Here is a 16310-nt window from a genome sequence, read left to right as displayed (position 1 = left end):
CAAAGTCCCTGACTAGTCGTGTATAACTTTGGCGCCTCCTTGTGGCAATGGCACGGCCTTGTATATTGCTTTCATCAATCAGGTTTGAAAAAAATAAAAAATAAATCGACCTCATCACTAAGGTCATAATAATAAAATCCAATATAGAACTCAAGTCCTTTATTGAAAAAATATAAATATCAAACACCTCAAAATACAAAGGATTGTCAGCATATGCAGGCTGGAATTCAATCATTGCAGATAAAATATATTTAACACTGCGCTTTCAAGTGCATTTGTTTTTCACAGCAGCATGTCTCACAAGGAAGGAGTTGACACTTGATTTAGGATTCGTCAGTCCTGTGGTGTGATCCGTTAAGCGAATCTGGCTGAGAAGTAGCCTAGTGGTTAGAGCGTTGGGCCAGTAACTGAAAGGTTGCTAGATCAAATCCCAGAGTTTACAAGGGAAAATCTGTTCTGCACCTGAACAAGGCAGTTAACCCATTGTTCCTAGGCCATCATTGTAAATAAGAATTCGTTCTGAACTGACTTGCCTAGTTAAAAAGGTTCAGTTTTAAAAATAAATAAAAAAGTCATCCAGTACATGCAACGAGACTGATCTCTAAGTCGAGTGTCAACTAGTCCCTTTCCCCAGAGCACTATTCACAGATCTGAAGGGTTCAGATAGGGATATGCATGTTGGTGATGTCTGAACCCAGCCCTATATGTATTGCTTTCACCAATCAAGTATGGAAAAAATACATTCTTAAGACAAAGTGCTGAAACAGAATTGGTGTTCAGATGTGTACATGGACATCAAACATTCAGTCATCAACACATCACTACAAGTACAGGTTTTTGCATGTGCCAATACTCCATTTTAGAACAGTCTTGGTCCAGTCCCACAATAGATTAATGTGAGCTGGTCTTAATTCATAACATCTTCTGTAACAGAACTAAAACCTGGGATATACCAGATTAGTGGTCTTGCCCAACAAATGTTCTCAACAATCTGGTGGCAACTAGTGTTACCCCTTACTATGGTCCATCACAGACTGATGTAGATATATTTGAGAGAAAAAAATGTCCTAAAATTCAGGTGACAAAATTCTATTGTGAAAACAGATATATATACACACACCTGAGGGTAATTTGCTGAAGACGAACACTGTTTGTCAAAATTAAATATTAATGCATAAACATGTTTTTTTTTTTTTTTTAAATACACATGCACTATTGTTGTTAGTAATTAAACATCTCAGTGCTGAAGAGCTCTCTCTTTACAAGGTAGATGAGCTCTACCTCTCAGGCCTGGGTAATAAAACAATAACCTGTACAAATTCCTTGACATAGGTCAAGTGAAATGATATAAGACATTCATTCAGCTGTGATTTCAAACAGAAAGTGGAGTGGGTTGGCATTAAGCGCTCTGGGGAAAATACCTGAAAAGGTATCATACAACCACAAAGTGATTGATACTACAGCTTCAAACAAAAACAACCTTCACAAATGGATTGAGATTTGAAAAGATGAGACATGAATACTGAGAAAGGGTAAGAATCCATAAAGCTATTTACCTCAAAGTAGAAGATAATCTCTTGTTTTTTTCCCATCAAAATGTTCTGAGATACAAATATTGCCCTCATTTCTGAAGTACTATAAATTCATAAAGCACACAGCTCATCACATTATACAGTGAGCTCCAAAAGTAGAGACAGTGACACTTTGTTGGTTGTTTTGGCTTTATACTTCAGCACTTCGGATTTAAAATGATACAATGACTATGAGGTTAAAAGTGCAGACTGTCTAACTTTGTCACTCGTCATCATTCACGATTCATTCAGGATTATCAGTAATCATGGTAGCATCCATAGTCAGGTAAACGTGTTTAGAAACATTATATTCTTATTTAGAATAAAAGTAACAACGCATTATTTACCATTCATTTCTATTGGGCACAAAATAATCTGAGACAACCAAAACAAACAGCAAATGCATCCAACAAGTTTGTAGAGTCACAAGCTTGATGTATACATTGCGTGCTACCAAATACTAAACTTTACACTACTTTAATATGAATTTGTCCCAAAACCTTTGCTTCCCTAAAATGGGGGGGGGGGGGGGGGTACTATGTACAAGACATGCTGCAATTTCTAAAGAGTTCACGTGATACGGATGACAATACCCTCAAATTAAACCTGACAGACTGCACTTTAACCTCATAGTCATTGTATCATTTTAAATCCAAAGTGCTGGAGTACAGAGCCAATACAACACAATGTGTCACTGACCCAATACTTTTGGAGCTCACTGTACTTCATCTGATTGCATGCAAGTTACTATGTGCAATGTTTGCCGTTTCCCTTCATTTACCATTTATACACTGAACAAAAATATAAAACGCAACATGCAAAGTGTTGGTCCCATGTTTCACGAGCTGAAATAAAAGATCCCAGAAATGTTGCACACTCACAAAAACCTTATTCCGGACAAATGTTGTGTACATCCCTGTTAGTAAACATTTCTCCTTGGCCAAGATAATTCTTCCACATTACAGGTGTGGCATTTCAAGAAGCATGATCATTACACACATGCCCCATTTTTCTTGTTCTCAGTTACCCCACCAGGAAGACCACCAGCTGGAAGGAAGCAACAGAGGAAAGCGCTCATAAGACAAAACATTACTAATGACTAGGGCCAGGAGTTTTTCCTGGTCAGGTCACATGGTCTGGAAAAACTCTTGGTCTTATGTTATAAATGCAACAGGTGTTCTTCCTTTCCTTTAAGAATACCAGCACCAATCAGGCTTCATTGTTTCTTTCATTGGATCCAAATTAAAACGAAAAATACCACATGTTGATCATCACTAACATAATAACAATGTGAGCACTTCCTAATGCTTTCTTAATAAATGTAGTGGTTGGTGTCTCTCAGACTCATAATTACCATCTTAAAATACTGCATTATTTACTGGTGGTCTTTCTACTCCATCAGGGTGGCTTCTGGCAAGAAACCACTCAACAGAAGAGTTGGACTTAATCATGCAGGCAAGCACACACACACCCCTGCTCTCCCTTCACACCCTCAAACTACAACAAATAGTACAGGGATTTCATAGTTGGTCTATTGACCACAAACTTGCTCTAACAATCCTCAAGGTAAACAACAACATAGTACATGGTGGAATGCCACCGTCTTACCTCAGGCTTCGGCTCATCTTTAGGACTGTTTGATCCACTGGCTTCAGCTGCTAATTAGATCATTTCTAGTAACCCTCTAAATCACGTGTCAAACTCATTCCATGGCGGGCTGAGTGTCTGCAGGTTATCGCCCCTCCCTTGTACTTGATTGCTGAATTAAGGTCACTAATTAGTAAATAACTCCTTTCACCTGGTTGTCTTAGTCTTAATTGAAAGAAAAAAAAGACACTAAGCCCTTCATGGAATGAGTTTGACACCCCAGTTCTAGATGAACCCTCTATACTTATAAACAGTATAATGTATTTCAAATCAAATTTGATGTCACATCTGCAGAATACAACAGACCTTACTGTGAATTGCTTACTTACAAGCCCTTATCCAACAATGCAGTTCAAAAAATAGTTAAGAAAATATTTACTAAATAAATAAAAGAAAAAAGAAGAAGAAAATTACATAACAATAACACGGCTATATACAGGGGGTACCGGGCTATATACAGGGGATACCGGTACCGAGTCGATGTGCGGGGTACAGGCTAGTCGAGGTAATTTGTAAAGTGACTATGCATAGATAATAAACAGCGAGTAGCAGCAGTGTAAAAACAAAGGCGGGGGCAATGTAAATAATCTGGGTGGCCATTTGATTAATTGTTCAGCAGTCTTATGGTTTGGTGGTAGAAGCTGTTAGGGAGCCTTTTGGTCCTAGACTTGGCGCACCGGTACTGCTTGCCGTGTGGTAACAGACAGAACAGTCTATGACTTGGGCGACTGGAGTCTGACAATTTTTGGGGCCTTCCTCTGACACGGCCTAGTATATAGGTCCTGGATGGCAGGAAGCTTGGCCTCAGTGATGTACTGGGCCGTACGCACTACCCTCTGTAGCGCCTTACGATCGGATACCAGGCGGTGATGCAACCGGTCTTGCTCTCATTGAGGTTGTTTTCCTGGCACCACATGGCCAGGTCTCTGACCTCCTCCCTATAGGAGGAGGCTGTCTCATCATTGTCTGTGATCAGGCCTACCACTGTTGTGTCGTTTGCAAACCTAATGATGGTGTTGGAGTCGTGCATGGCCACGCAGTCATGGGTGAACAGGGAGTACAGGAGGGGACTAAGTACGCATCCCTGAGGGGCCCCAGTGTTGAGGATCAGCATGGCAGATGTGTTGTTGCCTACTCTTACCACCTGGGGGCGGCCCGTCAGGAAGTCCAGTTGCAGAGGGAGGTGTTTAGTCCCAGCGTCCTTAACTTAGTGATAAGCTTTGTGGGCACTATTGTGTTGAACGCTGAGCTGTAGTCAATGGTCTCTGACCATTGACGTTTATCATTTAAGAATCAGTCAGTTGGAAATATGGTTGGAGTTCACTGTAACTGCCAGGTAAACTATCCGCTTAAGTTTCATACACACCTCCATTCTCCTGCCCCTTTCCAGGTTTGTCTGCGTCCTCTTCCCCTGTTTTGTGGTTGACCGTTAGCGGAACCGTAATCTCTGCAGAATCACACACAGAAGGAAGACATCAACTACAGCCTCTCTCCTACAGCATCAAATGCTATTTAAGAATGTACCTCTGCTTTATACAGTCTTAAATTAACTGGATAACTTGCCTTGTTCTGGCTGGACTACATCACTGCCTTTAGCTGAGGAGAAGAGAGAAAAGTTGAGCTTAGCATTCTGATACACGGACCATATTAGTATTGGTTGTGTTCACTTCTGGATGACAATGAAAAGGATGCTAAGTGGCAGAATTCCAGGTGAATACCACTGTCTTCTTACCCTCAGGCTTTGACTCATATTTAGGACTGTTGGATCCACTGGCTTCAGCTGCTGATGAGAACAGAAGGACAAACTTTCTCTAATCAGATCATTTTGAAAGAAAAACTCCTATACTTATACACTCCTATACTTGAATGCATTCAGTTGTACAACTGACTAGTTATCCCCCTTTCCCAATACACAGTGTGTTGTATTTTACTTTTAAGAATCTGTCAATTACAGCAGTGTTTCCCCTAGGATTGGTCATTCAACATTGGTTTACAGCAAACAGAGTAGAAGAGGTTCCTTGAATTTACGATGTACAGTTGAAGTCGGAAGTTTACATACATTTATGTTGGAGTCATTAAAACTCGTTTTTCAACCACTCCACAAATTTCTTGTTAACAAACTATAGTTTAGACAAGTCGGACATCTACTTTGTTCATGACACAAGTCATTTTTCCAACAATTGTTTACAGACAGATTATTTAACTTCACTGTATCACAATTCCAGTGGGTCAGAAGTTTACATACACTGAGTTGACTGTGCCTTTAGAGCTTGGAAAATTCCAGAAAATTATGTCATGGCCTTAGAAGCTTCTGATAGGCTAATTGACATCATTTGAGTCAATTGGAGGTGTACATGTGGATGTATTTCAAGGCCTACCTTCAAACTCAGTGCCTCTTTGCTTGACATCATGGGAAAATCAAAAGAAATCAGCTAAGACCTCAGAAGAATAATTGTTGACCTCCACAAGTCTGGTTCATCCTTGGGAGCAATTTCCAAACACCTGAAGGTACCACGTTCATCTGTACAAACAATAGTACGCAAGTATAAACACCATAGAACCACGCAGCCATCATACTGCTCAGGAAGGAGACGCGTTCTCTCTCCTAGAGATGAACGTACTTTGGTGCGAAAAGTGCAAAGCAATCCCAGAACAACAGCAAAGGACCTTGTGAAGATGCTGGAGGAGACAGGTACAAAAGTATCTATATCCACAGTAAAACAAGTCCTATATCGACATAACCTGAAAGGGCGCTCACCAAGGAAGAAGTCACTGTGCCGAAACCGCCATAAAAAAGCCAGACTACGGTTTGCAACTGCACACTAAGATCGTACCTTTTGGAGAAACGTCCTCTGGTCTGATGAAACAAAAATAGAACTGTTTGGCCATAATGGCCAACGTTATGTTTGGAGGAAAAAGGGGGAGGCTTGGAAGCCGAAGAACGGGGGTGGCAGCATGTTGTGGGGGTGCTTTGCTGCATGAGGGACTGGTGCACTTCACAAAATAGATGGCATCGTGAGGGAGGAAAACGATGTGGATATATTGAAACAACATCAAGACATCAGTCAGGAAGTTAAAGCTTGATCGCAAATGGGTCTTCCAAATGGACAATGACCCCAAGCATACTTCCAAAGTTGTGGTAAAATGGCTTAAGGACAACAAAGTCAAGGTATTGGAGTGGCCATCACAAAGCCCTGACCCCAATCCTATAGAAAATTTGTGGGCAGAACTGAACAAGTGTGTCGTGCAAGGAGGCCTATAAACCTGACTCAGTTACACCAGCTCTGTCAAAAGGAACGGGCCAACATTGACCCAACTTATTGTGGGAAGCTTGTGAAAGGCTACCCGAAACATTTGACCCAAGTTAAACAATTTAAAGGCAATGCTACCAAATACTAATTGAGTGTATGTAAACTTCTGACCCACTGGGAATGTGATGAAATAAATAAAAGCTGAAATAAATAATTCTCTACTATTATTCTGACATTTCACATTCTTAATATAAAGTGGTGATCGTAACTGACCTAAGACAGGGAATTTTTACTAGGATTAAGTGTCAGGAATTGTGAAAAACTGAGTGTAAATGTATTTGGCTAAGGTGTATGTAAACTTCCGACTTCAACTGTATTTTCCCTTTAAGTTTGCATAAGGTTATGAGATTACTACTGTGCACTCACACACCCTTTTTCTATTTATTTCTTCATTCTTCTCTTAATTTGGGGGGGGGGGGGTATCTGTACTCTACTATTTATATATTTGACAACTTTTACTTCACTACATTCCTAAAGAAAATAATCTACTTTTTACTCCATATATTTTCCATGACACCTACAAGTACTTATTACATTTAGAATGCTCAGGCATGACAGCAATATGGTCCAATCCACACACCTATCAATATAATGCATTGTCATCCCTACTGCCTCTGATCTGGTGGATTCACTAAACACAAATACTGCAGTTGTAAAATATGCTTGAGTGTTGGAGTGTGCATACATTAATACATTATTAAGACCCTTTCAATGAAATGAAATGCACATTGTCTAACATTTTGGTGAAGCGGTGAGTATGAAGAGTTGGACCAGAAAGAGCCAGAGAATCACCCTACCTTTCATTTTCTTCCACACCAACCAAACTGAGGAGTAAATATACAAATATTTTACAACTTCTTAAAGTACAAGTCTGCATTAACCATACCTCTGCATACAGTACCTCTGAACTACTGTAAATACAGGTAGAACAGGTATCCCATTCAGGGGGTATAGCTCACTGTTGTTGCTGCTGTTATGTCAATCTGTGCTTCACAACTATGTACATGTACAGTGCTCTGTTACTATAGATGTGCTGTTCTTACCTGTTATGACGGCAACAAGCACTACAATAGTAACGACAACACCACCAACAACGCCACCATCAATTTCGGAAGGCTCTGAAATGAAAAAAACATTTTGTATTGATACTTTGACAGGAGTTTCAGGTATTCAACATAGGACATTTTGAATGCTGCACTACAGCACTAGCAGTGTTACTGACATATCAATACATAAGACTAACACACTTATGAGTGTCCACTCACCTGAGCCAAACACCTGTCCAATTGGCTCACTGACTTCCCCTTCCCCACGAACATCATTCTTCAGCTTGCAGATGTACTTGTAACTGTTGGTTGATTTGCCAGTGTCGCTCTTAGAGACAATCAGCTGTTTTCCTACAACCTCCCACGCCCCCTCCCCCACTTTCCAGCTGTAGGTGACTGGTTCAGCATCAGTGGTGTCGCCCTCACAGGTCAGAGTGCAGGAGGTTTTGTCTGGGTTACAGGAAGAAGTGATTGTGGGTTTGGGGACTGCCTCTGTAAATAGAGGAAAGAAACAGGAATCATTTGGGAAAATGCTTGTGAGGCACTACAATACATAACCTGCTGTTTCTACATAACCTGCTGTTTCTACATGACCACACACACATACACACACACACACACACACAGAGAAACACTTACTGATAACAGATCGTTTATATGTCTTGTCAGGCTGTTTGCTGTTGAACTCCACAGAATAAACTCCACTGTCTGTTTTCATCAATCCACTGATTCTCAGCTCTCCAGTAGTCTGGTTCAGGGTTGTACGCTCTTTGAAGGCAGCATAGATGTCCAGAACACCAAAATCCTTGTCCCACTCTGCCACCTTGTTCCTCCCATGCTTCCATAGGATGCTTGTGATGAAGTCAGGCACTGTGGACGTGTCTGGTTTCAACACCAGCTCACCTCCCACTTTATGATAAAGATCCTCTGGAAAAGCAGACATTTCATACATGTATCAGAGTATCAATGTATCCAGGGTAACATTATGGTTAGGGTATAAATATGTAGTCCTAACCCTATTGGCATTGAACTGACATTATTATCAACCTTTACTGTTTATGTCTAGAATTCTGCTTGCTGGGTGTATCTGGTCTATGTAGTCTGGCCACGTTGACTAGTATGTCCCCCCTCACCACCACCACTGGAGCAGAAATGTATCTAGACTACACTACAGAATAAAGACTTTGTCTACACCCTGTTCACTATCATATCACTAGCTAGGTTTCCATCCAGTCTGCGACAGATGTTCATGATATTATTCTAAAATCTTCATAAAACAATAATCACATTTTCCCACCAGAGATATGTTTCCATCAGACTGACTTTTTGCTGATAAAAGTCTTTGAGTGATGAGGTAGTGTACATAGCCCTCCATACCTCTCTGATTCAGAGGGGTTGGGTTAAATGCGGAAGACACATTTTAGTTGAATACATTCAGTTGTACAACTGACTAGGTATCCCCCTTCCCTTTCACTTTACATTAAAATAACTTTTGCAGATAAATTCCCATGTACCAAATGAAAAATACAAATTTAAATGGGTTCCATCGCATTTTCAACTATACTGATGGTTTGTCACAAATTGCTACGTTATATAGACTGTTGTGTTATATCGACTATTGTGCATTATATAGACTGTTGTGCTTTATAGACTGTTGCGGTATAAAGACTGCTGTCTGTTGTGTTATATAGACTGCTGTGTTATATAGACTGTTGTGGGTTATATTTTTAATATTATTTCACCTTTATTTAACCAGGTAGGCCAGTTGAAAACAAGTTCTCATTTACAACTGCGACCTGGCCAAGATAAAGCAAAGCAGTGCGAAAAAAATCAACAACACAGAGTTACACATGGAATAAACAAATGTACAGTCAATAACACAATAGAAAAATCTGTATACAGTGTGTGCAAATGAAGTATGGAGGTAAGGCAATAAATAGGCCAATAGTGGCGAAGTAATTACAATTTATCAATTTACACTGGAGTGATAGATGTGCAGATGAGGATGTGCAAGTAGAAATACTGGTGTGCAAAAGAGCAGAAAAACAAATACAAATATGGGGATGAGGTAGGTAGTTTGTTGGATGGGCTATTTACAGATGGGCTGTGTACAGCTGCAGCGATCGGTAAGCTGCTCTGACAGCTGACGCTTAAAGTTAGTGAGGGAGATAAGTCTCCAACTTCATTGATTTTTGCAATTCGTTCCAGTCATAGGCAGCAGAGAACTGGAAGGAAAGGTGGCCAAAGTAGGTGTTGGCTTTGGGGATGACCAGTGAAATATACAGTGGGGAGAACAAGTATTTGATAGACTGCCGATTTTGCAGGTTTTCCTACTTACAAAGCATGTAGATGTCTGTAATTTTTATCATAGGTACACTTCAACTGTGAGAGACGGAATCTAAAACAAAAATCCAGAAAAATCACATTGTATGATTTTTAAGTAATTAATTTGCATTTTATTGCATGACATAATTATTTGATACTGCAGTGTGAAAAGCAGAACTTAATATTTGGTACAGAAACCTTTGTTTGCAATTACAGAGATCATACGTTTCCTGTAGTTCTTAACCAGGTTTGCACACACTGCAGCAGGGATGTTGGCCCACTCCTCCATACAGACCTTCTCCAGATCCTTCAGGTTTCGGGGATGTCGCTGGGCAATACGGACTTTCAGCTCCCTCCAAAGATTTTCTATTGGGTTCCGGTCTGGAGACTGGCTAGGCCACTCCAGGACCTTGAGATGCCTCTTACGGAGCCACTCCTTAGTTGCCCTGGCTGTGTGTTTCGGGTCGTTGTCATGCTGGAAGACCCAGCCACGACCCATCTTCAATGCTCTTACTGAGGGAAGGAGGTTGTTGGCAAAGATCTCGCGATACATGGCCCCATCCATCCTCCCTTCAATACGGTGCAATCGTCCTGTCCCCTTTGCAGAAAAGCATCCCCAAAGAATGATGTTTCCACCTCCATGCTTCACGGTTGGGATGGTGTTCTTGGGTTGTACTCATCCTTCTTCTTCCTCCAAACACGGCGAGTGGAGTTTAGACCAAAAAGCTCTATTTTTGTCTCATCAGACCACATGACCTTCTCCCATTCCTCCTCTGGATCATCCAGATGGTCATTGGCAAACTTCAGACGGGCCTGGACATGCGTTGGCTTGAGCAGGGGGACCTTGCGTGCACTGCAGGATTTTAATCCATGACGGCGTAGTGTGTTACTAATGGTTTTCTTTGAGACTGTGGTCCCAGCTCTCTTCAGGTCATTGACCAGGTCCTGCCGTGTAGTTCTGGGCTGATCCCTCACCTTCCTCATGATCATTGATGCCCCACGAGGTGAGATCTTGCATGGAGCCCCAGACCGAGGGTGATTGACCGTCATCTTGAACTTCTTCCATTTTCTAATAATTGCGCCAACAGTTGTTGCCTTCTCAACAAGCTGCTTGCCTATTGTCCTGTAGCCCATCCCAGCCTTGTGCAGGTCTACAATTTTATCCTTGATGTCCTTACACAGCTCTCTGGTCTTCGCCATTGTGGAGAGGTTGGAGTCTGTTTGATTGAGTGTGTGGACAGGTGTCTTTTATACAGGTAACGGGGTTCAAACAGGTGCAGTTAATACAGGTAATGAGTGGAGAACAGGAGGGCTTCTTAAAGAAAAACGAACAGGTCTGTGAGAGACGGAATTCTTACTGGTTTGTAGGTAATAAAATACTTATGTCATGCAATAAAATGCTAATTAATTACTTAAAAATCATACAATGTGATTTTCTGGATTTTTGTTTTAGATTCCATCTCTCACAGTTGAAGTGTACCTATGATAAAAAATTACAGACATCTACATGCTTTGTAAGTAAGAAAACCTGCAAAATCGGCAGTGTATCAAATACTTGTTCTCCCCACTGTACGTGCTGAAGCACGTGCTACGGGTGGGTGCTGCTATGGTGAGCAGTGAGCTGAGATAAGGCGGAGCTTTACCTAGCAAAGACCTATAGATGACCTGGAGCCAGTGGGTTTGGCAACGAATATGTAGCGAGGACCAGCCAACGAGAGCATACAGGTCGCAGTGGTGGGTAATATATGGGGCTTTGGTGACAAAACGGATTGCACTGTGATAGACTGCATCCAATTTGCTGAGTAGAGTGTTGGAGGCTATTTTGTAAATGACATCGTCGAAGTCAAGGATCAGTAGGATAGTCAGTTTTACGAGGGTATGTTTGGCAGCATGAGTGAAGGAGGCTTTGTTGCGAAATAGGAAGCAAATTCTAGATTTAACTTTGGATTGGAGATGCTTAATGTGAGTCTGGAAGGAGAGTTTACAGTCTTTTTATTTATTTATTTTACCTTTATTTAACTAGGCAAGTCGGTTAAGAACAAATTCTTATTTTTCAATGATGGCCTAGGAACAGTGGGTTAACTGCCTTGTTCAGGTGCAGAACGACAGCCAGACACCTAGGTATTTATAGTTGTCCACATATTCTAAGTCAAAAGTAGTGATGCTAGTCGGGCGGGCAGGTGCGGGCAGCGATCGGTTGAAGAGCATGCATTTCATTTTACTTGCATTTAAGAGCAGTTGGAGGCCACGGAAGGAGTGTTGTATGGATTTGAAGCTCGTTTGGAGGTTTGTTAACCGTGTCCAAAGAAGGGCCAGATGTATACAGAATGGTGTCGTCTGCGTAGAGGTGGATCAAAGAATCACCCGCAGCAAGAGTAACATCATTGATATATTCAGAGAAAAGAGTTGCTGCGGGGGGTGCAGAGCTGTTGACCAGGCTTGGGGTAGCCAGGTGGAAAGCATGGCCAGCCGTAGAGAAATGCTTATTAAAATTCTCGATTATCGTGGATTTATCAGTGGTGACAGTGTTTCCTAGTCTCAGTGCAGTGGGCAGCTGGGAGGAGGTACTCTTATTCTCCATGGACTTTACATTGTCCCAGAACCTTGTGGAATTAGTGCTGCAGGATGCAAATTTCTGTTATAGACTGCTGTGCTTTATAGACTGCTGTTATATAGACTATTGTGCATTATATAGACTGCTGCGTTATATAGACTGCTGCGTTATATAGACTGTTGTGCGTTATATAGACTGTTGTGCGTTATATAGACTGCTGCATTAAATAGACCGCTGAATTATATAGGCTGTTATCTGTTGTGTTATATAGAGTAGACTGCTGCGTTATATAGACTGTTGTGTTATATAGACTGTTGCGTTATATAGACTGTATTATAGACTGTTGTGTTACATAGTAAATGTTCCCAATCTGGTCTTGACACATGTGCTCTAGCCAACAGCTACAGTGGGGCTAAACTATCTACATTATGACATCATTATGGATAAGAGCGATTATTATTTTTATTAGTCAAACGGCAGCAAAGCATTGATCGTCATGTCACCAGAATAAGACTGTCAATATTTATTGGAAAGGGGAATCAAACTCATAACCTTGCACTTTCACCACCCTGTGAAGTTCATCATCATTTATTTCATCTGTAGCCTAATAAACTGCATACAGTACCTTCCAGAGTCATAGTGGGAGGAACACACAACATATTATCACGTGACTCCAAGTTTACTTCGATATGATGGTTATTATATCAATATTTGTGCATAAAGGAGGGAAGGTGTTATTAGGGCCTGCCCTCCCTACCATACCTCCTTGCCTTCTCCTCTAAATAAAATATTTAAATATTGATCATTTATTTGACCGAGACGCACGCCGACAGAAAGAATCATCAGACAAAGCGTCAGAGCGAGCGAAACAGCGCACCTCTGTTTCTGTATGTGTAGATCATGTATCTGATGTTGTCTGGACAAAAGGAGTAAGGCATGTCATACTTTTTTCTGGACAGACAGTATCAGATACATGGGCTACATATAGTAAGACAAAGGGGCGCTGTTTCGCTCGCTAGTTTCAGCAGAGAGGAAGAGGCTGAGCAAGAGGGTTCACTCTCACCAAAATCTGTCCTGAATAAGCCCGCAGTCTCCCGACAATTCTTGCACATTCATTGTTATATTGTGTGAATTGTTTGCCCTTTTGACTTTTGATCTTGATCAATACCCCATTTAAAGTGAAAGGAAAGGGGGTACCTAGTCAGTTGTACAACTGAATTTATTCTACTGAAATGTATCTTCTGCATTTAACCCAACCCAGATTGACAAAACTCATAATGGTTATGAAATAAACCAAAACTTGTTTCTCAAAAGTGTAGCAGGTTCTGAATTCTGCAAACAACGTTTCCACTCTGAGAATAGTATATGACTCTAATTAATACATCCATTAACAGTCATTAATGTAACCAAATGACGAGGGATTAACTAGGCCTAGGACTACAGATGACATATGTAATGGGGAAGTGATTAAAAAAATATACAATCAAAGGGCAAACAAGTCACACAATGAAACAATGAATGGGCAAGAATTGGTAGGAGACAGCTGAGTGCATTCTGGAGAGAGACCCACCATATCTTCGCCACACACCCCTTCTCTTCTTGTTGCAACATAAACATTATACTTAAGACACATTACCTTCACACATATTTCAGATGCTTTTCACTGACAGCCACAACTCAATCAGATCACATTTTTTGTTACATTTAACCGTTATTTAACTAGGCAAGTCAGTTAAGAACCAATTCTTATTTACAAAGACGGCCTACTGGGCAACAGTGGGTTAACTGCCTTTTTCAGGGGCGGAACAACAGATTTTTTTTCTTGTCAGCTCGGGGATTCAATCCAGCAACCTTTCGGTTATTGGCCCAACGCTCTAACCACTAGGCTACCTGCCACGCCAGACAAATTGCCACGCCCGCTGCCCAAATTGTGGGATTCCAAAATAGGCATACACTAATTCACTTGTGATTTTAAAACAATCTACAGCTATTTTTTTAAAGAAGCTAATGATCCTCTGTGGCTAAGTCATGCTCTCTGGTGAAGTATTTTAAGGATCCTCTGTGGCTAAGTCATGCTCTCTGGTGAAGAATTTTAATGATCCTCTGTGGCTAAGTCATGCTCTCTGGTGAAGTATTTTAAGGATCCTCTGTGGCTAAGTCATGCTCTCTGGTGAAGTATTTTAAGGATCCTCTGTGGCTACGTCATGCTCTCTGGTGAAGTATTTTAAGGATCCTCTGTGGCTAAGTCATGCTCTCTGGTGAAGTATTTTAAGGATCCTCTGTGGCTACGTCATGCTCTCTGGTGAAGTATTTTAAGGATCCTCTGTGGCTAAGTCGTGCTCTCTGGTGAAGTATTTTAATGATCCTCTGTGGCTAAGTCCTGCTCTCTGGTTAAGTATTTTGAATGTTCTTATTTAGACAGGAGTAATTATATAACTGTGGCAAAACAATCTGTTCAGTCGTGTGATCAGGTGCCACAAAGAGGGACTTTGGAAAATGCATAACCCACAAGACATGCCACCAGAGGTCTCCTCACAATCCCCTAGTCCAGAACAGACTATGGGAGGCGCACAGTACTACATAGAGCCACGACCACATGGTACTCTATTCCACATCAGGTAACTGGTACAAGTAGTAGAATCAGATTTTAAAAAACAGATAAAAATACACCTTATGGAACAGCAGGTACAGTGAAGAGACACACACATACACACACAAATGTTAGCACACACACTCTACACAGATGTACATTGTAATATTGTTGTATGGTGGTATTATACATTTTGTATTGTAGATGTCTAGTGGTGTAATAATGTTATATGATGGACTGTTTTATCTTTGTTTTTTGTGTAATGTAAGTGCCTTAATGTGTTTGGACCCCAGGAAGAGCTGCTGCTGCCTAGTAAATACTTTAGGGGAAGCCAGCCTCCTATATCTATCTAGCCTATGGATCTGATGCTGTCTGGACAGAAATAGTATAACATGCCATACTCTTTTGGTCCAGACAGAATCAGATACATTGTTTACACCTACAGAGACAGAGGGGCGCTGTTTCGCTCGCTCGGATTCTTTATCTGAGATTGATAGGTCTTTCTGTTGGCGTGCGTCTCAGTCAAATAAATGATCAATATTTCAATATTTTATTTGGATGGGCCCCCCTAAGGCTCGCTCATAACGCCGGGCCTGCCATGATCACGCAGACCCTTCTGTAGGTTTTAGCCTTGGTTTGGCCAGGATTCAATATCTGATAACTTCCTGAAGTTGGCTCTGTGTGTAGCTAAACGGAAAATGAAGGGTGCGGTCCGTAACGTAACCCACATAGACGTCGTTTAAAACCATTCTTCAATATGAAGTGCGTGTTTAGGCTATGTCCATCACTCCATAATGTCGTTTATGATTTCAGATTGCCATGTTTCTTATTTTCTTTGATATGAATCCCACTCGGCGGCTGCAGCGCAGTGTTCATAAGGCGCGTGATCTAACATATTGTAACGACCCTGTACAATATTGTTCATTGTTCACCCACTGTTCTTGATAATCAAATATTATGATGTGATGTTGTAGACTAGGCTATACAACTAGCACACAATAGCAAACAAGTAGCCTAACAAATATCGACAGTCGATTCAACTTACCTTCGGAGACCACCGTTCGCACCAGATAAAGCCAGAAGCACAATCTGATAAGCGTTAGTTTAGACATCTTTGTTAGTTCGTTCGTTTATTTATATAATAAATAAAAGTAAGTTCAAATGAGATATGCTAAAACACTGAGGTTCATAAGCTAGCCTACCGAGGCTGTGAAAGTGAAAGTAAAATGTGGATTTTAGTTCCTCCCTCTCCCTTCCTCTGAAGTC

At 41.1% G+C, this 16310-nt stretch overlaps 1 protein-coding gene and 1 pseudogene across 1 annotated transcript; both read right to left on the bottom strand.

The window, feature by feature from the left end:
- Nucleotides 1-16310, bottom strand: part of LOC120051419 — a 206130-nt pseudogene that overhangs the window by 121723 nt on the left and 68097 nt on the right.
- LOC120051416 lies at nt 1151-16254 on the bottom strand. The gene is made up of 9 exons (XM_038998268.1): nt 16090-16254; nt 8215-8502; nt 7795-8067; nt 7573-7647; nt 7327-7353; nt 4951-5001; nt 4782-4814; nt 4585-4665; nt 1151-2618 (listed from the first exon to the last, which is right to left on the bottom strand). Exons 1-9 carry the CDS (start codon nt 16154-16156, stop codon nt 2563-2565), a joined length of 951 nt encoding a protein of 316 aa, XP_038854196.1. The 5' UTR covers nt 16157-16254; the 3' UTR covers nt 1151-2562.

This window comes from Salvelinus namaycush, chromosome 7, assembly GCF_016432855.1.
Source record: "Salvelinus namaycush isolate Seneca chromosome 7, SaNama_1.0, whole genome shotgun sequence".
Lineage (NCBI taxonomy): Eukaryota > Metazoa > Chordata > Actinopteri > Salmoniformes > Salmonidae > Salvelinus > Salvelinus namaycush.
This window is presented reverse-complemented; position numbering and strand designations above follow the sequence as displayed.

What these genes read in the sequence shown, in the direction of transcription:
- LOC120051416 (XM_038998268.1), bottom strand. Translation starts at nt 16,156, where the DNA reads ATGTCTAAACTAACGCTTATCAGATTGTGCTTCTGGCTTTATCTGGTG. An exon ending in ATATAAACGATCTGTTATCA is followed by an intron (nt 8,068 to 8,214) that starts GTAAGTGTTTCT and finishes CTCTATTTACAG; the next exon opens with AGGCAGTCCCCAAACCCACA. An exon ending in TGTAGTCCAGCCAGAACAAG is followed by an intron (nt 4,666 to 4,781) that starts GCAAGTTATCCA and finishes GTGATTCTGCAG; the next exon opens with AGATTACGGTTCCGCTAACG.